Source organism: Athene cunicularia (genome assembly GCF_003259725.1).
Source record: "Athene cunicularia isolate RWA chromosome 4 unlocalized genomic scaffold, athCun1 chr4_part1, whole genome shotgun sequence".
Lineage (NCBI taxonomy): Eukaryota > Metazoa > Chordata > Aves > Strigiformes > Strigidae > Athene > Athene cunicularia.
Genome location: NW_020799098.1, coordinates 34,576,284 through 34,600,810, shown reverse-complemented (window position 1 = coordinate 34,600,810; position 24,527 = coordinate 34,576,284). Strand labels below are relative to the sequence as shown.

Sequence of the window (24,527 nt, the reverse complement as noted above, 5' to 3'; positions counted from 1 at the left end):
AATGTTAATAAAGCCTCATGACCTTAATTTGGATTGTATAGCTAAAACATAATAAAGTCTGAAATACAGTAAGTGAATAATGGCCTTTATTTCTTTAAATTTAAAAATTAATGTCTTGAAGTGATAGAGTTGCATGTTCAGAGTATTTATTAGTAATTTTTACAGACTTCAACATATGAGCTTTAATATTTTAGTTTGATTTTTGAAGATGAAGATAAGGTGCTTTTTTTTTGACTGAATTGGCTTTTGTCAGGGAGGAAAAGTAGTATCTATAACAAGTAAGCATTTAACATTTACTTCGATAGAAAAGTTCTTTGCTGGGTACTTAACAGTGGTATGTCATCTTTTTTGTTAAATGTTTATTGAAGGTACTTTTCTTTAAGTATAGCTTATGATAACCATATTATGCATGTTAAATCTAATGTTGTAGTAGCACAGCATTATAATAATGCTTCTTGGCTGTTTGATGATGGTTTCCTGGTGCAGGATTTTAACACAGTTCACATTAATGTTGCATTTCTATTTTACAGATTGCAGTCCTTGCTGTTGTAGAATAGCTCAAGCGAATGTTGTAGCTATACCTTCTTTTCTGTTGTTGATACAGTCACAGGAGAGTTTTGGATTTGACCGTAACTTAATGGAATGGTTCTGGTCTCTCCAGTGCTTTCAGGAAAGGATATTTACTTCTCGTTTGAAACTTGGAAGTTGGTCTCTGCATTTGCATAGGGAGAATATTTCTGATCTGTTTTTTAATGGTGCTTTGAGAAACTGGGTAGGCATTTAGTCCTTGCTGCTCTTAAGTTACTTTTCATAAAGTTGGGTAATGAATCTTAGCAGTATAAAAGCTGTCTAATGTGAAGCTCTGCAAATTGCAGATCTGAAGCCAGTCTGATCTACTGGCTCTTGTTTTGCTGCTCAACCTCTGAATGTATGAATGAATGAATAAATGTGGAAGAAGAAGGGATAGTAGTTATCTGTAGACCTGTATGGGGTTAGGAGTGAAGTAAGAAGGTCTAGAGGGTTTTCCTCACTAACCTGCACACAAGCTTTCAGCTCTCTACTCCCAACACTCTTTTTAGTTTACAGTCTTTAAAAAGAGTAATTGAAGAGGCTCAACTTCACTTTCATGTGGGAATGATGTTTCTTGGATCTTCTGAATTAATTTAGAAAACCCAGTAGAAGTTTCAACAGTTTTGTGCCAGACTCATTGCTGTCACTGCATCTGATTTGATCAGAAGGAATTCATGTTTGCAGTGGCTGAGTTAGTGTAGTAAGGTATTATCCTGAAAGTGTGTTCTACTTTTCTTTTTACTCCTTTCTTGTCTTCTGATCAGTTGTTTTCAATGTTTTAGAGAGTGTTCAGTGTAAAAATAATGAGAGGAGATGCATGAGCAGATTTCTCCTCTGAAGGAAGCAAGCTGCGCTCTGTAAAATTCTTATATTTGTTTTCTGTATTTCTTTAGGGTGCTGAAAGAGGCAGTAGCTGCATCAGTAGGTATGAAGCTAAAGCAGCAAAGTGCATCATGTCCAGGATGATATATATGGATGAGGCAGTGTCTTACCCCAACACAGACTGCTGTTAGTGTCTGTGGCTTGTACCCTTTTTAGATTTTTTTTTTTTTAAACAAAGTCCTGAAAGCTGTCTCATTGCTCATTTTAGGCTCTTAATTACCTTGAATTTTATAGAGAACAGTATGGTTAAACTGCTGTGATGCAGGAAGGGCTACAAGACTCAGAAGGGACAAGGAAACTATGGAAAGTATGTAAAGGAAGAGAGTTTTAAAATGTAAGTGCAGGAAAATATGGTTTAAAGTGGGCTAATCCATTTAAGGTGTTGAATGTGTGTGACTGGTGGAGAGAAACAGAAGTGAGGTATTTCATACTTGAGTGGCTTAATTTTTGGTGATGATTGGTGATCTTTTATCTTTAGTTTGATATTCCCACTAGATTTCATGGTTCTTTCATGTTGATACATGAAGATGAAGAACCATACCATCACCTTGCTGAGTCTAAGCAGGAGTTTTCCCACAGTAATAGATCTTGCTTTGGGTATTTCAAATGTGAGTGTAGTAAAGTCGCAAGAGTTGTATTCTCATAATACTTTACTAGTTAGCATTGTTATATGTTTGAATGTTGTGCTTTATCAAAGCACAGAGACTTAATTGAATGTGACGGTGATTATGGAGTGACCTAGCAACTGAGCTCATTTTGGAGGGGAGTTACCTAAAAATATGGTTATAAATTAAGGGTTGGTGGGATATGGGATAGATATGTGTTCTGAAAGAGAATATAGTCTAAGGGATCGAGATACAAGTTTTACTCTTGTTTTGTAGAGTTCTGTCCAATAGATATCTATTGGAGCCACCACTGTATACTATGACTTGGCTTCTTAGGCAAAAGATGCTGAATACGTATGCTACGTTGCACCCTTGCAAAGCATCTGTAAGAAAATCTTAAAAGGTCATTATCTGCCAGTGATGATGATAACAGATACCACAATGCAGTGTGTTTTGAATGTGCTTGGGAAATGGATTTCTTACAGGGTAGATGAAAAGAAGAATCCATGCTGTGATTGGCTTTCCACAACGTTTCAGGTATTGCCACAGAAGAGAGTAACCAAGCTGTAAGAAAAACATGGTTGCAGAAGGACATGGGGGTGGCTGTGTAAAAATACTTAAAATGTGTATTGTGATGACAGACTTGAGATAAGTAATAAACTTCAGGTTTTTTAAATGCTGTTCTCAGTTGCTCTTCAGTGTATCAAGGGATTATTTCTCAGCTTGCTTATTAAGAACAACATTACTTTTTATAACTGTCTTTATCACTTTGTAGCATTTGTGGGTGAGAGTTTTCTCTCTCTGTTTTAGAAAAGTAATGAAATTGGATATGTTTCAGTACTGGAAGTTCTCATCCTGCAGTAAGGCTTGGCATATTTTTTTTTTCCTGGATCAGAAAAAAGAATCAAAACTTCTGTTTATTTATTGAAATGGTTTTTTTTTTAAATAATTTAAAAATCCTTTTGCTGAGTTATTTCAAGGCTTTAACTCTGTATTTCAGCATACTCAATGAAGTGACTTGTTTCTTTATAAACCTGAGGAAGTTAATTTATGAAGCGACTAGAAATTTTTATCAGTTTTAGCCTTTTCTTTTGAAATGCTTTTAATGTGATATTGGATGAGGTCTGCAAGTACTTCAGGCAAAAGTATTCAGCAGCAGTTGTTCTGCTGTTAGTATGTTATTAGTTCACTGTTGCAGTGCCAGGGAGCTTTTTATAGTTTACTAAACTGCCAAACAAACAACTTCTATCAAAGTGCAAAGTAAGAAATAGTGGAGTTTTATGATTACTTTGCACCATGGGCTTACACTGACAAATGATATGTACTTTTGATATAAAAAGTCTGAAATCAGGATGTCTGGTAAAGCAGCTACTCAGATTATCAGGGACATGACTTGTTTTCCCCCTTGTTCAGTTACCTCTGGTAGCTGCAAACTGACTTCTCCTTCCACCCCAGCTTTTTCCCTGTCTTGTTGTAACTGCTAAACATGGCTCGCTAAACACCTCCTGCTCCCTCCCAGACCTCCAGGGACATCTGCTATAGTGAAATGTCAGTAAAACTGGAGGCACACAGATGTTGTCAAAAAGAAAAGTCAGAATGGTGGAAGATGGTGTTGCCATGGGACTCACAATTACAGTAATCTTGGTTATTGCTTGCAGATATGGTTAGGAATACCTCATCATTTTTGAAATTCATGCTGTCTTGCTAATCTACTTGTTCTCTCTTATCTCTAGCTCTTCTGATCCTATAATGTACTTTCTACAGTGTTGGTCAGTATTGTAAATGTCTCTTGAAAAAATCTTGCCACCTCCCTTTTTAACTGTGACTTTGGAATGGTGACTTGAATTCCTGTGTAAAGAAGACTGGTTTCAGTCTGCAACAGCCTAGACACAGTCACATTATATGATAGTTCATATAACCAAATCCACTGTTGAGAGACAGGTATTAGTTTGAGGTTTGTGTGTAGCTAGTAACCTGACTGCCTGAGCAAATCCACTTACAGGCTTTGCTTTGCTTTGCAAAGTGACCTCCAATAACTTGTTAGGTGCAGATTTCTCCAACCTTACTTTCTTTGGCAAGAATTTAAAACCCAAAGAAGAAGATATGAAACCTATTACCAGTTTAATTTTTGAGGAGAAGGGTGGAGGATTAAGTTTTTCCTATCTTGGTGTGCCTTCTCCTTGTGCAGTTTTTGCTATTTATTGTTTTGTTTCTCCTTACAGTGTTTGACTACAGCTATAGAGATTACATCCTGTCCTGGTATGGGCAACTCAGCAGAGATGAAGGACAGCTGTACCAGCTGCTATCTGAAGACTTCTGGGAGATTGCCAAGCAGCTGCGACAGAGGCTGAGTCACATTGATGTAGTTAAAGTTGTCTGCAATGATGTAGTGAAAACTTTACTCTCGCACTTCTGTGACCTTAAAGGAGCCAATGCCAGGTAAAAACAAAACTCTGCATTTCATTAGAGTTTGCTGTTTCTCTCTTTGCTTTCAGATGTGCTATATTAAAGTAACGGATACTGTAACAGTTTTGTAGGCAACTAATAAAGAAAACAGTTCAAGTTTATTACCAGTTTCAGAGATCAGGCAGGCTTCAGGACATCTGTAAGACCTGTGGAAGGAAACACCTGTCCTCCTTTTTCTCAGAGTTCATTGGGATGAAACTGCTGTTTCCATTTCATCCTTGAATCCTTTGCTAACAGTAGGAGGTGGGCTCTTTGAGCAGTTCCTGCAAGTGATGTGAACCTGCAAGAGAAAGGAGAGGTGCTATCAGACAAGAAGATAGTTATTTGCACCTTTCCCAAAATAGCACCAGGGTTAATTCCATTCAGTTTCTCATTTCTTCTAGGCTTGGGAGGCAGAGTGTTGTGGTTTCTGTGAGTGGCCTGTCCTGCAGTAGCAAGATTTGTCTACTGGAAAAATTGCTGGATTTTCTTTCTCTGTTTAGGTTATCTTGCTAATTCCATGAATTTCCTTTTTTGGCAAGTCTCTCTTTGTCCACTTAAAAATGTCAGCTGTCCACTAAATACTAGAGTTGTACCCAAATTGTAATTGCTAATAGGAACTCAGCCTATGCAGTTCCCACATCTGAATGCACAATTTGTGTAATTGTACGTGGAATTTGGGGTTATGTCTACCTAACTGTTGTCCTACCTGAAATAACGCTTTGGTCATTCGGATTTAGACGATACATTTTACGCTGTGAAATTGTTTTCTCTAGAGTTAGATCCACATATTTTTAACACCCTTTCTGAGAAAATATATCAACTGTTTTCTGTCAGTGACCAGTCTGGGTGTTGCCATTGACACTTCTTTGTGTTCTGTAGCAGAAGATAGGGTTAATGTATTTGTGGTAGATGCCGGCTTTATGTAAGCTAACGTATAGGAAATAAAGACAAAAAAGGAGTTTAAAGAGTGGTTACATTCAAGAAAAGAAGAAATTAAGTTGTATGCACGTTGCAGTAAATCTTACATTGGATTCCAGGTGTTACTTTAAGCCCCGGAATGTGGTAGAAATCTCTTGGTCGGGTAAAGCTCCTAAGTGTGCTCCCTGATTTTTAACCAATATGCTTGCCCTTACCCTTTATCACAGTAAAGCACTTGCTTTTGGGAAGAGTTTGATTTGAACAGTTAAGGAATGAGGATGGTGTGTGTGTATGTATATATATATATATATATATATATATATATATATATATATTTTAATGTAAATCTTTTTCCTGTTTAAAGCTAGGGACATAGAATCTTCAATTGCAGAAATATTAATTGTTATTAATGCTGATTCTTGATGTGGTTCCTTATCTACTGAGAATTATGACCAATTCCTGTTGGTCTTCGTAGGATTGTTATTTCCACTATGTAGAACTAAAATTCTCTTGAGTATTTTCCAATTAACTTTTTCACTTTGGAATGGTAAATGCACCTTAGTCAGTGCTGGATAAGGCAGGCTACATTAACATGGTAATGAAAAAAATCCTATCAAGAATTAATGTGATAGTGGGTTAAAAAAACCCACAACAAACCCCACAGCTGTAACTGCAGATTTTGTATAGGTTGAAGCTGGATCCATTGACTGTTTTTCACATACTGCAAGGCTGTGAATTCACAAGCAAAAAGGTCTGGTTTTAAGGTGCCAAACAACAGATCAGGGGCATGATGCTGCATAATGCAAAATGTGAAGCACTAGTATATCCTTGTGCTGCTCATCCAAACTTGCTGAAAAAGTCCAGGAAGCTTTATGGAAATTGCACAGGGCTCACCTTTCCTTGGCAGGTAGAGAGAGGGCTTAAATGCTATGTATGTACTATAGCAAAATCAGCAGAAATGTGATTGTGCTCATATGCCACAGATTGAATTTGTACTGCCCAGTGGTCTGAGCATGCATGTAATAAACCTGGAAGCACAGCCAAAACCTCTGATATTGTTTTCTTTTTAAGGGAATTTGTGGTTCTAAGAATAATTTGCGTTTTGTACTAAACTGCCTACTGCTGTGGAGTTTACTGTGACGTTTTAAGCTACAGACTGAGAACTACAAAGTATGTCACTTCTAGCTTGGAAAGCCTACAATTCATTTCTATATTGCCCCAGTTCAAACACAGAAAATTCTTCTTCCAAAGGTAGGGAACACAGAGATCTTCCTGATCTACTTTTGCTTTCTGTCAATGTTTTTAATATGGTGGTAAGTTTAAATTGGCATTCACATGTTTCCCCCTGTGTGTCTAATAATGGGATGATAAATATATTGGAACAGAGATTGTAATTAGAGCAAAGTATCTTTCCTTCTGTAGTGCCCGTTGGAGCACTGCATCTCATTTCCACTGCTGAGTTTATACTGTAGTGTGACAGTGAAGGGCATGTTGTCTGGTTTCCTTTTAAAGACAAGTTTGAAATACCTCTTGTACCATCTCTGGAGGGCGTGCCACCTAAGCCACTTTGTCTCAGTTTTCCTATATGACAACAGATAAATACACCAAAGTAATGGAAAGAAACTGTGCCCAGGAGGACAGAGATGTCTGTTTCTTCAGTGTGAAGTTCATGTGTTTTGTCACTCGGTGCACATCAGCCACAGAAATCCTTTTACTTTTCAGCGTTCACTGACTAACTACAGCCTGTGATACCTGATAGATCAGGATGTCTGAGAAGGTGAAAACAGGCTGTGCCTTTTCAGAATGAGGAAGGGTGTTACAATCCTTCCCTTTACTTCTGCTTTCCCTCTGGATTATCTTAATCATCACAAGGCTCCCCTTAGTAACAAATAGCTAACAGATGGGGAAAAATGCTTCCCTGAATGAGGGAGAGCATGATGAGAAGAGAGGCCACTTCCACACTGGCCAGTGGGAGGCAGGGAATTGGGAGGAGGAAGCCTGCCTGGCAGTGTTAGGTCTGTTTCCCCTTTCTTCAGCCTATCCCCTGGCTTTCTTTAACAGTGACTGTCTTTCCTGAGCCTGCCAGACAATTCTACAGAGTGAAATAAAGGCAGAGACACTCCTCTAGCCATGGGTAGAACTGTCTGGGGTGACACAGAGCCATGCAAGCTGTAGGCAAGCCAACTCCCAACTTCATCTTACGTACATCACTAGGGTGTACCTTGAGGTTCAGTTGGGGCTCCAAAGGATCCTGTCACTTTTCAGTTACAATATTTGTGGCAATTCAAAATATTTTTCATTCCTAATATTGGCTCAGCATAGAAATGAAATGTGATTCTTCCCCGTGTCCAGTGTTAGCTAGTCTGTGAGTTTGAGATACGGAAAAAAAATCAGCCTTATATTTATTGGTAGAAGCCACCAATCTTTTCCCCTATGTTTGACAGAACCAGGAGCACATTTATAACAGGATTAGCCGAGTGCATCCTGCAGGGTAGAGAGGGTAGGATCTGGCCATTCTTGGTTTATAGCAGCTTTTAACCCTTCATTCCTTTATGTCTGGTTTAAGTGTCTTTCCTTGGCTACTCTAAGCAGAATATAAGCTAGCTGAATACTGGCAATGCCATTTTATGTGATCAAGGCTGGACCACAAGCTGATTAAAGTGGTATGTAATACTGGAAAAGTTCATGTTTGTATGTGGGTGCAGCATTGACTATGGTGGCAGTATACTTTCTGGGGGCTAGACTTAACCACTCTGGTAACACGTTTGTTAAAAGCAAGAGCCAACTGTTCCTCTGGATGGAATGCAGAGTCAGTATCGGAAGGATTTAGCAAAGTGAAAACAAATAGTAAGTGTCTCTCCGTGAAGCTGTCCACATGAAGAGGAAGTTCCTTTTGCTTATTGTGGGCTGAAATCAACCACATCAGATATCACCACAGAACATTTGATAAATAACACCCTGTGCTGGTGGTCTCTAAACTGCAGTGTAGACAAAATGAGATTTGTCTATGTGAGATAAGTAGGCAAATGATATTTGAAGAGATAGTTAATACTTACCTCTTCTTGAACCTCCTGACAAGCACTGCAGAAAGGTCAGTGATGCTGATTTTTTTTTTTTTCTTCTCCTACATCTTTTTGTTGGGAGTGTTCTGTGTTTGTCTTTAACCTACAGTTAGGACACCTTGATCCCAAAGGCAGAGGAAGAATTGGTTTCTGCAAATACAGGTATGTGGTGTTGCAGGCTGCTTCTGGCACACTGACTGCTACATGACATCTGATGCAATACTCAGAGTGGTTTTGTGTGTGTGCCCAGTCTTGCAGCATAAGTCATGACTTAGCAAAATGAATGCTTGGGGGCTGCAGGCTACTCCCAGTGCTGTTTCATAACCCATATTTCAGGGCTTAAAGCTCTTGGAAAGTGTGAGAGGGAGAAGTGCTGTGGGGAAGTTGCTGTTTGAGTGATCAGTATGACAAGTGATTTGGGGATTTAAGTTTGTATTGTACATCTTTTAATAATATTCCTTTTGTTTTCTATGTATTACTGATAGGGTAAGGAGAGAGGACAACTCGATTCTTAATTTTTTTGGCCCATGTGAATACTTTTGCATACACAGGAAATATAACTTGTATTTTTTGTGATTACAATATGTAGTGTGATAAGATACTCAGTAAAAATAAAAGGTGCTGCCACCACAAACTGCCAAGGAATTGATGCAAAGGGAATTTAAGCACTTGAGATTTAACTTGGTTAATCCTATAGATGCATCCAAGTTGTTAGGATAGCTACTAAACACCTCCCACAGTTTTTGTTTTTCTCTTTTTTCCTCTTATAATTCTATTTGCCACCCACAAACCAGGAATACCAAGAACTGCTTATCACACTCAGCCTCTGGAAAGGGGTATCAAGAGGATAAGTATGAAATTGTAGAGGTTCGTTGCAATGGGAGAACTATATGAAGTGCTGAGAACAAGAGTCACGAAAAGCAAAGGTCTTAGCACGTTATTAAAGTTGTCGTGGGTAGCACCACGTCTAAAGCTTGCCATTTCCTTCAAGCTTCAGTGTGGGAAGTTTGGGTTTCCTGTTAATGACTTGAGTATCACCTAGACACCGCAATAAGCATTAGGACCTTAGTGCTGGTATGATCATGCCACAGCTTGTAAGCCATTCATACATTCTTTGGGTCTGTTATCAACGTGATGTGTCAAATGCCTTTTCGTGAAGGTTGTAGCAGTGATGTGTATAAAATGTAAGGTTTTCTTCAGAGTAAATATTAGGTAAAGTGATTTATAAAACTTGCTAATATATCTTGATAAAAACAGCAGCTGTGGAAATTTTGGTGGTCTTTGTCCTTGGTTTTTGTTGTGCTTTTTGGGTTTCGTGTGGTTTATTTTCAGAGGTTTGGCTTTTTTAATAGGTACTTTTTTTCAGATGTATTTATGATGCTGGCTTGTAAAGGTCTAAATTTGTTTCTTATTTCTTAGAAAGTTCAAATAGATCAAGTGGTTTTCATTCTGCTGCACTGTCAAGAAGCTTAGAGATCTGAGGGCAATACAGGTGAAGAGATGCAGGCTGCATGTGGTTCTGGTAGTTCTCAGAATCAGTTTGATGAAAGTGCGTGGTGAGTGTTGAATGTACTGATGAAAGTCATTTATAATGAGTTGCATGTGCACTTCAGCTCACAATTGCACTGATTGAAACTTAAATGTAACTCTACAAGACTCTCTTGAAAGACTAATTAAAGAAACAGCAAGGCTGAAGAGAACATTTTGTGACTTATTTATTTATTTAAAGAGGAAGGACCCTTACATAATTTCCTGTAGAGTTGTTCATGTTTTTACAGGCTCTTTGGGGGTTTTTGTTTGTTTGGGTTTTTTGGGTTTGGTGGTTTTTTTTTTTCTTTCTTTCTTTCTTTCTTTTTCTTTTTTTTAATATAATTTATTTATTTGCTTGCTTCCTGTTTTCAAGGCAGACAGATTTATCTTGTTTGTAATCATTAACCTTCTGGTTATACATGTCTCCTAATCAGTGTACCTATTTTGGTGTGTCTTGCCCCTGAACCAGTGATATTGCCGACCCCAAACCTAGAGAGTCCCAAGTTGCATGAGCATTGTAAATGATAACTTTGGGGTTGGCTTTTTATTTTTTCACCCCTTTTAGGATTAATTTTTAAGCTCTTCCATGCCATCATGAGCATTGAGACTATATAAAAATAAAGACAATGCTTCATGTTAGAAGAAACACAATATAGAAACACAAATACCAAGAGTGTTTTAATACTCCTAACTGTAATGAGTCTTTACAATACAGGGAGTTACCAGATGGTCCTAATTAAAACTGTGAGTATCTAGAGTAGATCCTAAATAAAAAGAGGTATTTCCGTGAGGTCCCTGTATTGGGAAAACTGGAAGCCCAGTCATAGATGATAGTCTAGTATTACAGAGCTGCCATGGGTCCTGCATTCCTGAGAAATGAGGATTGTTGTTAGAGGTGGTTAATACTGGCTCAGAGTTGCTTAGTTATAGCATGGGGAGGAAATGATGGTATTGCTGTAATGTTGGTAATGTTATAACTGCTGATCTTCAGGAATACCAGAGTAAATCTGCTGTTCTGCTTGCCTTTATAAAGTACTGAATGAACTTGCAGGTTTGCAGCAGTAAGGGGTAAAGTCTTAGTATTGATGATGTTAGTGGGATACACATTCAGTAACCGCACGAAACAATCACAGAGCAGGGGCTAGTTACAGTAGGTATCATTTTGGTTCCAAAGAAAAGTACTGCTTGGAACAGACCTGGTACAAAGGAATTCACGTTGTTAGGCCATACCTATGGATCTGTATTCAGAGTCTGCTGCTTCTGATGCTATGAGATAGGATTGGATAGTGTTAAAAATTCAGAGCAGGCCTACAGAAAAGTTATGTCTGGCTTTGTAGAGGGATATGACCTGTAAGCATGCTGTGTAGAGCATGAGTTCTGTCTACTGTTTTAAATCACTGAAGTCACCTGCATCTTGATACACCAATATATGTCACTATTACTTCAGTCTTGATTGTTAAAGAAGACACAAATGAATTAAGTTGCCATTGTTCTTCTATTGCCTAAATCAGATTAAACAAGCCTGGTTTATAAAGCTTGTGTCGTGTCTGTTTGCTGGAGTGCCACATTTATATTAGTTCACTGCACACAGTTGTGCTTGGAATTTATGGATAATTGGCTGGGCTTTCAAAGCTCTCTAAAAATATCTGCACAGGGTTTTAGTTAAGTTTTCTGTGATTATTAAGTGACTTTTTGTTTTATTTAAATCCAACCACACAGTCCTAATAACACATGTTCAGAATTGGATAGGAAGAAAAGTAATGACTGTATTACTATTTGGGATATTTAATAGCGCTTAATATCTTTATTGACACTGGAGAGATGTAGCAGCACTTTGCTTTGTGTACCTGCATGCAGATTGCAGTTAAATTTCAGCTTTTCCTGTTGGTCTCTGCAAAATGAACAGTCCCTTTCTTTACTCTTGAGCACATTCCTACAAAGCTGAGGATCCATGTGTTATATTAAGCCTTAAGAATATTCCTGATCAGGACATCTTAGCTCCTGCTCCAGTATAGTAAACAGTCTTGGTTCGGTAGTTGAGCAGTGGTGGTGTTAATTCTGTGATTGCTCACCACTCATTTTTTTATGAGTGTCAGCGAAGTTGAAGCCCAGTTTATAAGGGACACTGTTTTCTGGGCAGACCTTTTGTTGACACACAATATATTTTCCCTACAAACTGATCAATGGTTATATTGAAGCAAATGGAAGTGTAATACTTCATGTATAAATGTAAAGGAGAGTATAAGTGTGGATGTCTTGTCCTGTCTATTTTACTGCTGGCATATTGATTTGGTTTGTAGCTGTTAAGCCTCCCTGCAAGCTTCCTCTCCTGCTTTCAGTCTCCCCTTTATTTCTCTTGCCCAAACAGCAATGAAAACTGCAGGATTTGTTGACACAACTGTTTGGAGCTGATATGCAAGGCTTGTTTAGAGTTGAATTTCCTGAAGACTTTGTTCCTCTATTCTTTTTGTAAAAATGTGGTGGGGTTCTGTGCCTTCACTTTCGCTTTTTAGATCACATTTTAGGTACAGTTTAGCTCAAAACAATTGGAAGAACACCTCCTCTAGAGAATCATGCTGCCTTAGGTAATGGAGATAACTCCAAGAAAAATTCTTCTTAAATGACCTGTCAACTGGAGAGTATGCAACTGCGCTCCCCCCTTGCATTCCTGTAGGCAGGAAGCACATTAGACAAATCAGAAGTGTAAGAATCAAATATTTGCCTTTCTACTTGTTTATTCTGTTCCATTTTCCATTTGTGTTCTGTTGACTGTGTATCAGAAAAGTTCTGGCACAGGTTCAACTCAGCCAAGCTCTATGTATTGGCTGTTGATTGGGAATAAATTTGTGCAGTAGAGAGACTAAGATCATGAGAAATTACTTCTCTTGCACAGATGATAGTTAATGCTCCAGGCTTTTTGTAGTCCCAAACAGACTGGCGTTCCTCAAGAAACTTGTAGAGAAATATTGAAGGCAAAAAAGACTTAATCTCAGTTTAGTGAAATTTTATGTGCATTATGGCTCAGTTTTGTGCTTTTCATGTGTTATGAAAGTATAGCTTGATCTAATCACTATGCAGAATGTCCCACGAGTAAGGTCAGAGTGTCCAAAAAGATGGCATTTTTGTGTTCATGGGCAAAAAAGCATTCACCACTTGTTTTTAGTTCTAACTGTGTCATTGTTAATACACAGGAATCAGTTGTTAGGAGAGGTTAGTTTGCTGCTAGTCAACTGATGTTCGATGTAAGTCATCCTGTTTGCCAGCATTTTGCATATGCTTTTGGCTGTGTTTCTAAGTGGCTGACTTCAGCTGAACCAACCTGTCCGGAAAAGTCAGCCTTTACTTCCCCAGTAAGAAGTAGGTTTACATAAATGACCCAGACTTTCTGTCTGCCAGTAATCTGTCTGGGATGTGTCTGGTTTTGGTTATACAATGAGTGCCTTTAGGGAGAGCATGTGATGGGGAATGTTTGATGCCATGTGGTGAAGTCTGTAAGATATGTTGGAATATGCAAGAGGAATGGAAATCCATTGAGGAAAATATCTAGGTATTCAGCTGCCAGAGAGAAAAGATCCTACCAGAACAAGATGAACAGCTTTCTGAGCTCAGTCAGCTGCACCACCTGCGCTGGGTTGATAATGAAGACTACACATCATCTTCATACACTACTGCTCCTAAGAAGAACAGAGTGTTTATGTCCAAGCTGTTCCAAGAGACTTGTTTTGTAATGTTTCTTGCTTCTAACAATCAAAACCCCCTCCATGATCCACATTTGAAAACAAAACATTTAATTTGAGATTGAATAAGAGACTTCTATCAAATTAAAACCACGTCATCTTTACATTCCTATTGTTCTGAAAATTAATTAAACTAATTTTGATTCCCTTCAGACAAATGACTTGTATTATTAGAACAGAATTAGAGCTATTATTAGAGTGTTATTACGATTCCAACGTATTTGTTCTCTCCTGGACTGACTACCAAAAGTCAGTCGTTACACTATGCTGCCTGTCACTAGTGGCCACATAGCAATGTCTTAACTGAAAACTTTTGGTTTGACTGTGTACAGTTCTTGATCACTTTATCACATACTGAGGCAATGGGCTTGGAACAATTCTGAGTAACAGTTAGTTGACTCTAACCAGGACAGCAGCCTCTAGCTTTGGAAAGGAAGCAGACGCTATAGCAGATGGTGGGAGTGGAAGCACTGGTATGAGCTTTTGTAACACCTTAGAGCTGTCTGCTGAAGACCAGTACTCTCTGCCTTTGGAAATTACCATAGTGCCTCTCAGGTGATGCTGCATCTGTCTCGCTGTAGCCCCTAGCATGGTCACCTTGCTGTTTAAATCTGTGATTGGAGCGCATCAGACGTATGGCCATGAAAGAACTGCTAGGGCACCTTGTGTCTGCTTCTGCAGCCATTTTTATGTAAAGAAAAGGTGCTGCTCTGACCTGCACTGAGGCGTTCCCTTGGCACCTCCAGTGAAGCAAGTTCTGAGAAGTCCAGAAAACCAGTGGCACCTGTGAGGAGATGAACTTGTTGGTATTGGGCACAAAATCAAGGTGGGGGAAGTTTGTTCCCTGCTTCTTTCAGAGCTGTGATCAGAAGAACTGTTTGTGGGGAGTCTGCAGACAACACAGACTTTGCTATCATAGGCTTGCTCATCCGGCAGCATGTTGCTGTGCATGTTTAAGAAATTTTGAATTTCCTCCATCCATTAGTATCCAGCCTGCATAACCCTTACAGTGAGTGAGTGGATGACAGTGAATGCCTTCACCAGCAGGCTGAGAGCAATTCCGGCTGAGAGTGTTCTCCTGCCTCCTTCTTGAAGCTGAACCAGAATTAGCCATAGGCAAGGATCTGACTGCACTGAAGACAGGCAATATGAACCTTGATTCTGAAGTGTTTAGAATGATGGAGAAAAACTGTCACTTTGTTCCCAATTTTTTTAATCTGTGGTGATTTATTAATATATAACATGAGCATATTCCAACTTCAGCTTGCTGATCAGAGAAGTCAGCTTGAGGCAAGTTCTTTCTTCTCTGAATAGTTCTGTGATCTATTCGTGTCTGAGATGCTCAGATCCAAGCGAGTGTTGTTACTTGATTTGGCCAAGAGGTGACTCACCAAATCTGTGATCTGGCTGAGAGGTGACTTGGATGGGACTTGGAAGATGCAGGTTCAGGCCTGTCAGACTGAGCAGAGTTTAAAGTCCAGAGCCTCTCACCCCCTCTAGGATAAGCATGCTGCCCACGGGGATATTGTCCCAAAAGTGGGATTGTACATACACATACACACTGAGCCCCTGTAGTTCCATGCTTTCCAGTTTCATGCTTTCCAGAATGCACCTGATACTGGTGACAGTATGGTTGAGTCTCACTTGCTGAACTACTGAGAGAACTTGTCTGGCCAAGTTCTTTTGCACTTTGGGAGTCAATTCACCTTTCTTTGTTTGCCATCACGATTCCACCCTCTTTCCAAATCTGTGGGTGTATTTTTAAATCTTTTTCTAAACTGGTTTTCCACTTACAGTGTAGGTGCCTGATAATGCTAAGTCTGTTACTGCATAGGTGTCTTGCACAGACCAATTTGATGTAGCCAGCAGGTGGCAAGTTGGAAACTGCTCTTCTAGGAAATGTCAGGTCAAACAGGCCAGTTTACTGGGAGATTCATTTGCCAGTAGCAAAGAAGAGACAGTAACTTCAGTGTCTAACAGATAGACCTGTTTCTCAAACTGGATATGATCCCAGATCCTCTGCTTTGAGGTTCAGGCCTGTAATTCGCTTGCTCTACGGGAATGTATTTGCTTCTTGAGTTTGTCTTGTTAATTCTTCTGAAAAACTGGACAAGATTTCACTGTAAGTTCAATGATGGAACAACTGGGTTTTTTATTTGGAGAAATTTTTTTCCTCACACTTGCTAGGTTCTATTTGATGAAGTTTTAAAATACTGCATTTCTATTTTGGCAGGTGAAAACATTGACAGGACAAAGGAATGTGTAAATGTTTCTTAATATCATTAAGGAAAATTAGCAGGATTTGAACAATATACCTGGTTTAGAGTTTCTTTACTGAAGTTACTTATCTGATAATGGATTTTGGATATTTTATCAATTAGCGACAACTAATGATACAAGTGGTATGTAAGTTCTCTCTCTTTCCCCCCCCCCCCCTTCTTTTTTGCTGCACCCATGCTTGAGGAGCTCTGATGAAGAAGTAAGATTCCTGCAAAAATGTTCTCAAATTCTGGTGTATTGTCTCCTACCCTCAAAGGATGTCCAGTCTGTCAGCTTGCGCATAGTCCTTGCAGAAATACTTGCAACAAAAGGTAGATCAAAGATCAGAGATGATTAATCATTTGTACCTGTACAATATTAGTAATTACAGACTTCATTAAATCTTGATTCTCTGCTTTTAATTTTTGTGATAACCAATGAGACACTTATATTCTCATAGTCAAGCATATACTTACTTGACTCTCCTTACTGGATGCTGGGCTGTTTATCACTTTTCAGAATAAAACATAACTTGTCCATTCCATTCTTCTATTTTTTTCATAGAAGAACACTTCTTCAGTCTTCCATGGCATTATTTTTAGTGATCATATGAATAATTCTGGCCTTTTAGATTCTATTCAGATACATGGAAATCAGTAGGCTTTATGATTTGATAACAACTGAATTATGATACCAAATTTAGTGAAATTTTTTCAGACTTTGACTTACTCAGTGTGTTTTTTTAATTCAGGGGTGTCTAACTTGCTTTTTATTTTATCAGCTACACTTTAATCTGATTATAAATACATTAGTCATTTTTTATGTCACTGAAGTCAAATTCAGAATGATGAAGTCTCAAGTGTATTATGCAATTCAGTTTACTTTTGATTTTCATTTATAGTGTCAGTAATGTCATAGCCTTCAAGGCACACAGCAGAAAAAAACAAAGGCACTTGGAATTTTCCAAATAGAGCTCAGCTTTGTCAATGTACATCAATTTGTTTAATAGAATAAATAAACAATTTTGTCAAGAAGGTACATCCAATCTCAAATGTACTCTGTAGTCCAGAAGACTGGTTTTGGATTCTTATCAACTTGCATATTTATTTTTGCCTTTTTTCTGCAGTTTTCTTTTGAAGGACAGCAGTTGTTCTTCAGCATAAGGATTTTGTTTTAAAATATTTTTCCTCTCCAGTATTGAAACCAGTGGTGGAACTGCTGAGTGATCCAGATTATATTAACCGAACGCTACTCAGCCAGCTGGAGTACAGAGAACAGATGAATGAGCATCAGAAGAAAGACTACACATATGCTCCTTCTTATGAGGAGTTCATCAAGCTCATTAACAGCAGCTCCGATGTTGAGTTCCTGAAACAACTGAGGTATTGAATGTTTCACTATAGCTCATTCAAAACTAAACATGCTTCTTTTGCCAACCCATTACTGAGATTTGAATGAATTGTGATTTTTCTTTTTAAATTCAATTCTAGATTTCTTTTTCTTTTGATGAAGCAGAGACATTAAGGATGGTAAGCCACCACATTCATTAAATCTCTAACATAGTCAGGTTTTTAGTTTGGTGCCAGAAAATGTTAAAAAATTCTGCTTAATAGTGTAGTGGAGATGACTGTACTGTTGACCAGACCCTTCTTTACAGCTTGCCTATGTGGAGATAATATGTTGAATTTCCACTAGTGCGTGGTTATCTCCTCATTATCTTTATGAAGTATGAAGTATGGCTGGCCATGGTGATCTGGTGACACTATGGACACTGGGCATTCAGAGCAGCTTGCTGTGATCCTGTGACATGGAAAGAGGTGTTTGTGCTCCTGTTTTCTACTGCAAATAGCACCTGCTCACTTTCATACTAATTTCTGCCTCTCCATCACCCTAAATCTCATCTCTTTTCCTTCTGTCTTTCATCATAACATGAGATAACTGCTTGCATCTCAAGCCTGCTTGCCCAGGTTCAAGATGTTCATTCTTGCTCTACCTTTATAGCTGAGCTGTTTCTCCTCTGTTTTCTGATGTAAGTGAAAGGATAAAGGAACAAGTGACTGGGTAGCGGCGAGCAGAGATACTGCCGTAGGGTCTCCCTAGATGTCCTTGAATGGGTTTTGTTGAGCACACCAAAGCTTTTGGAGTACTGTTGAAGCCATTTCCAGAGTGTTTGTCCTAATCTGTTACCACCAACCAGAACTGGTATTTTTTTTCTCTTCTCTGACTCTCTTCAATTGCTGCTGCAGGTCACCTTTCTCTCTTCCTAAAGGGCTGCAGCAACATCTGAAAGATAAAAGCACATCAGTCCCATTTGGTCCACTGTGTCATCTGTTGTGACCCGGACCTGTTAGACTTGGCTTAGTCAGGCCAAGTGATGGTTTAACAAGATGGAGTATGTGGGATGCTTAAATAGCATCTTTCGTTCTCTTGTTCTTTTCTTTGATTTAAAACCACTTGCATCTCAGAGATAGGAAAATACATTTAGGTGATGGTGAAGTGATTTTGTTGCTTGGCTACTTATTGTTCATCTGCTGTAAAATTTGCTCTTTACTCTGGCCCAGTGTGCCTTTCCTGAGAGCAGAAATTACTCTCTATTAGACTCTGTCTAAAACCTAATTGACATCATATTTATTAGCATAATCACACTAATGGATCTGCTTGTTTCAGAAGAAACCCAAATCCTCTGTTGTTGTTCAGGCACATTAATGCTCAGTGTGCTCTCTTTTTAGATGATAGGTCACCTTAAATTGTGTTCTCTATCAGATAGCAAATTTACTTTATGAAATAATGTGGGTTTGGCTGCACTTAGGTTTTTCCTTTCTAGCCTGTGGAGTCCAGCTACCGTGGTCTTGAGATGTGTTTCTCTACACCCTCTGTAATGTTTGTCAGTCTGAGCTGGTCATCATTTACATGGAAAATGTCTGAGAAAACATCTTCTTTTCAAAGAGAAACAGTATTTGATTTTGGAGGCAGTGTGCATCCTTCCTCAGTTTGTATAAAGCCAGTCTCTGGGAAGCTGGTTAGAGTGTTCCTCTGAGAGGAGGAATTCCTTTTCTGTTTGTTCTCCAGCACTGTGGGAGCAACTCGAGAGAGGTGGGCCAACCTGTAGTCATTTCAGAGTTATGTAGTATATTTTGCAAAGCTTTCATCATTTACCAGTGAAAATTTACAGATTTATTTCAAAGAAACCATCAGTGGTCCCAATATGGATGGGAGGAAAAAAAGTGGTATTGTAGATGAACAAACTAAGTGACATTTCAGACTGTAGATCACAACAGTGAAATACAGAAAAGTCTATAATGAAGAAATTAGAAAGAAACAAGCCATTGTGCAGTTAACACCGAGGACAAAATTAGAGTCTGTCAGAGCGACAAGAGTGGGGAGAATGCTTCTCGTGGTCTTCCTACATCAAATAAGTTACTGGCATGTTGTACTTAAACACATTTCCCAGTTATATGCTATTCTGGATTTTGATATTGTTTATCAAAAATTTATTTTCTTGATTTTATTTGGAAACCATTTTTCAGTGCCTGTTGTAAGCTAGTACATGGCATTCATGAACTATAAGCCTCCTATTACTCCTAATGTTGCCATGTAACGTCTTGGTAAAGAACAGCTATAAGTAGTAACAATTTTCTGTGTAGGCTTAGCTTTGAGGGAAATTTATCCCAAGGCACTACAGTTGCTGAGAAACTTGGGGGGGGGGGGTTGGTGTGGGGGTTTTTTTTGTGTGTGTGTGTGTGTTTTGTTTTTTTTTTTTTTCTTGTTTGGGGTTTGTTGTTTTGTGTGGTTTTGTTTTAAACTTCCCTGCCATGCTTTATCTTTGCAGATTAATTTCTATCTACTAAAATAAACATAAAATATGTTGTGCAGTGGAAGAGTCCATGGAGCACTGACAAACAATTCCTCAGGCTTTTGATGGACTGTAGTCAAGAAAGCTTGACTCCTGGGTGGTCCTTGATGTATGCACATGAGGTGATTTCATTAACAGAGTTTTGCTAGGCTTTCTTGTGGTTAGAAAAAGGTATTTGTTACGGGGCAAGTAGGGAAAAATCCTCAGCTGGATGAGTAGAAACCTGTGGGTGAAGGGTGTTGTTGCTCTTGGCCAGGAAACCAGAAGAGTGGGAGGCTATGTGTGTGTTGGATCTCCTTGTAAGCAAGTGAACCAGCTTTCTGCCTTGCAAATAGCTCTCTCTGAAAGGCTAGTATGGCACTAGGATTTTCCAAATCTTTTTTCTCTCCTTGCTTAGAAGCGTTAACTGTAAGAAGAAATACCGTATTGATTTTCTGCATTGCTTTTATGGGTTTTATTTTTAGAACTTCTTTAAATGATGCAGGAACTACGTCTTAATTTTGGAGATCCTTCTAAATTCATGGCTCGTTAATATCTGACAGTTGGTCACTTTATCTAACATATCTAACATCTGGTCACTATCTCTTAGCAGAACTTCTCTCTATTGCTTTGTGGAAACATCCCTTTCATTTTTATAAGGGACACTTGAGGAGCTGATACTTGTTTTCATAAAGAGTCATTTGCTGGTTTCAAAGGAGCTATTTCCTTTCATACTTTTGTTTTCTGAAAATCTGGATTTGGAGGGGGGAGGAAACCCCAGACAAACAAAGCTTCCAGAGAAGTGACCATTGTACGGTTATCTACAAACATCCTTCAGAGTCACTCTTTATAATGTTGACCTTCATTGTTGCTTGACATGAAGGGAGGCAGAGTTCTATTCCTGCTTTATCAAGTTTCCATAAAATGTGTTGTCCCTATTTCTCTCAAGAAGAAAAAGTTTAACAGTGAAATTTCACCTTCATTTCCCCTCAGATTTAAGTTAGCATGGATAAATTGGAAGTCTGCTACAAATAAGGAAGAAAATATGAATTCTTCCACATCAGATGTGAAACAAATTTACTTGCTCTGTCAGAAGAAGACTAGAGATAAAAAAGACGTGATGAGTTAAAAACGTAGCTGAGAAGAATAGTGATAAGGAAATAAACTGGTGGGTAGTTTTCATTCTGATTTCAAGATGAGCATTATATTTATTCTGATATTTAGTAGTATAGCAGCAAAAGGACACTACACAGTTCATCGTAAGAAAGACCATTATTGCTGTCTCTGTGTCATCTTTTACTTAAGAAATGAGGGAAAGGGATGAACATGACAAAGGATAGGAAAGAGATAAGAGTGGGAAGGTAGAGGTAATGTGAATGTGAGCCCATTATCCTGTTTGTCAAGTACAGTTTACTTCTTGAAAATAAAATTAATACATCACATTTAAAACTTTCTTAGATGTTTACTCACGAGCACCACAGAATATGTAGCGGCTAGAATATTTGCTACAGATTTTCAGGGGAAAGGGTCATAGTCTAGCAGTGTAGCCAGGGTGGTGGTGTTTCTGGGGTGCAATGTTGTACAGCATTCTCATTTGAGTAGTTACAGCCAGAGTCCAGTGCATGAGAGGAACAGACTAAATAGTATCTTTGAGGATGTAACTCAGAGCATCTCCCCTTAGATAAGGCAATACAATGAGGAACAGAAAAAAAAGAGATGCCGTATTACAGTATTGATAATAAAAACATGTAAAACCATGCATGTGAACAAATGGGAGTAAATTTAGAAGGAAAAAAGTTGCAAGGTGAAAGTGGAAACTACCTTCCATGTGCAGTATTTACTTGGTTGTCTGCACCTTTTTTAATAAATTCATAATGTTCACCGTTACCTTATAATGCCCAAGTGAGGTGAATTAGTGTTATTTATAACACATTTACAGGTGATGTAACCAAGGCACCAAGTCCAAGTGAGCTGCCCAGTGTCATTTGGGAAGTCTGTGTCTGAGCAGGGAATTAACTGTGGGACTTCTACAGACCAAAATAGCACCCTCACTATGGAGCTGTCCTTCCTCTGAAGGACTCAGCAAGAACTGTGGTGGTGGATGGAAACAACCAAGATACAATAGTGGCAAAAGAAGACAGACTTAGAAAAAAGAAAGCTTTGCAAACAGGTTCTCAGGTTTCAACTTGATAATTTAAGGAGTTGGGTAGAATAAAGATTACAGCAGGGAAAAATAAAACCCAACCCAAACTCTGGAAGTGTAGTTGTAAGTGAGCGTATGCTGTGTGTATAAAGCTGTGTGTCTATACAAAGAGGCAGAGACTGTCCACATCCTTAAAGAGTTACAGGAGGCAAGAGAAATAGGGGAATTGAATAATGTTGCTGAAAGAAGAATACATGGAAGAAGGGGCATATATTTTTAAGGATCGTAGACTCTTAAACAGAAAATAAGTAGTAATGAAAATAGCAGACTTTCCAGGAGGATTCAGCCTTCATCCAGGAGTTAACTAGATAAATAAGGTTAGGGAACTCCTCCAGGAATTAGTTAAATTCACTAGAATACTTGCTTTATTACCAGTATTAATAGCTGCCAGAGTAAGTGCACAGAGAGGAATTTGAGTGTTTGTTTGGACTAGAACTTTGACATTTATGAAAGATTTAACTGACAGTCATTTTGTTTGAGTATACGGGGTCTGTTAGTTACAAGACTGGTTTTACTTAAAATTTAGTTTACTGACTGCATTAGCTGTCTTTCACTATGTGTAGTATAGTTTTAGATGATAAACAGGTTTTAATTATTCCTGGAGCATAGTACTTCAGTGCTTTAGTGTAATATTTTTTTTTTCTTCTTCTAAGTTATATATGCTCCATATATTTATTGAGTGCATTAGCTAGAAGACCCTTAAAGACAGCGCTTTGCTTTTTAACTGAACTCCCATCTTCGTTTCCTACAGAAAACTTAGATTTAATGTTAAGAGCATGACTTTACATTGTGTTCACTGAATATTATAAACTGATTGTGCAGTGCAGTTGAGAGAAGGGAGCAGTATTATTGCTAGTTGGAGGTTTTCCTTTTGTTTCAAGATTTTTTGTTTCCTTTTGTTTAAAGATTTTTTCCTACTCTACTCCATATGCACACTACTCCTTAGGTTGCAGATATACTGAGAAATAACTCTGTTTCCAGGTGAGCAGGAGGTGGAAGTGGTTTGGTTTTTGTTAATTCTTAAGCTTGCTGTATGAAGAACGCATTGTAAAAAATTAATACCTTGATTTTTATTTTTTTTTCCCACCCTCCTTTTCTCCCTGTTCACCCTTATCCCCTACTGTTTTTCAAACTAGGTATCAGATTGTAGTGGAAATAGTTCAGGCAACCACAATCAGCAATATTCCCCAAGTGAAGAGGCAGAAAGGTAAGATTTCATTTTGTTAAGTCACATCTGTTGTTTTCATTTTGAAAAGCTGTTTGAACCTCCAACATACATATGCAATCAGTGTGTGTGGGAATTTTAGACAGATTTTAGGAATGCTGTGCTTTTATTTCAGTTCTTTTTCATTTGTCTGATTCTTCCAGAAACTCCCATGGTATGATTATGCCCCCACCCCATCTTCATCTAAGCTGATGGATCGTCAGAAAGGTCATATCTGTGATGCATTTACTTTCAGAACTTGCTGCAACTAGGATTTCTTGGTATTATAGATGCATATGCTGAGAATCTTGCTTTCTCTTTCTTTTTCATACAATACATTCTTCAAAGTCTCAGTCTGGTTTCCTTTCAAAACACAGAAGAAGGAATGATACAGCATAATTGTCAGTCAGACTTCATTTTGACTCTTCATTGTATTATGTTTTTGTTGCAGTACAGAGTACTCTTAAATCCCGGAGTGTTTTGGCAACGTCTGTCTTTTAAAATGCACATGCATCTTACATTTGTACTTATATATGCTGCTTTTCATGGTTCTCAAAATGTACCAAAACTGTGGTATTTCAGGAGATTATATTGATGTTAAAATTATCAACCAAATTTTTGCTTGGACAGATATACTTAAGATATATCAAAACATAATAAGAAGGCAGTGGATGATATCAATTCATTTGTTTGTAAACAAATCTAAAAGATCTTACTTTTAGGTTCTCATGTAAACTCCATCTGTCAGGTTAAAAAAAATAATCCTTTTCTAGCTCCTTCTATCACAAAGGAAAGCATCTAAAAGTGATTTAAGTGTAATGAAAAATGCAGAAATGGAAAATAAACATGCCAAGGGCAGGGAGGGGGAATCTTTGGGCAGTCTGAAAGTTTGGGATCTTTGCTTACGTTTCTGAAAGTATATTCTGAAAGGTCAACACTGATAAGTCTTTTGTTTGCATTCCACAGTGTAGAGTTAGACATGCATTTCTGTAGGATAAATTGCTTGTGTCAAAGCAAGGCAAAAGGAAAAATAGGCACTGGATTTTGCTCAAGTGTACATTGCAGAAAAATATATTAATATTTCTCAGATGTAAATTTAATGGAAAGTCTGTTTCATAAAGTAATAAAATGAGAACAGGGAAATTAACTGTGAGTACATTATGAAAAATCAATCTTGCTAAGCCCATGCTTCCATTTGTGCTGCCATTGGTCTTTGTTGTGACAAGAATTGATTTGGGGAGTATTTTTATACAGTTTAGGTTCCTACAATTAATTAC

At 38.2% G+C, this 24,527-nt stretch overlaps 1 protein-coding gene across 1 annotated transcript in view; it reads left to right on the top strand.

The window, feature by feature from the left end:
* Positions 1-24,527, top strand: part of SNX25 (sorting nexin 25) — an 84,190-nt gene that overhangs the window by 16,028 nt on the left and 43,635 nt on the right. The window contains exons 3-7 of the mRNA XM_026846645.1: positions 4,280-4,496; positions 4,832-4,842; positions 16,164-16,343; positions 17,207-17,393; positions 23,183-23,253. Coding sequence (XP_026702446.1) covers positions 4,280-4,496; positions 4,832-4,842; positions 16,164-16,343; positions 17,207-17,393; positions 23,183-23,253 — 666 coding nt within the window. The remainder of the gene's footprint in view (positions 1-4,279; positions 4,497-4,831; positions 4,843-16,163; positions 16,344-17,206; positions 17,394-23,182; positions 23,254-24,527) is intronic.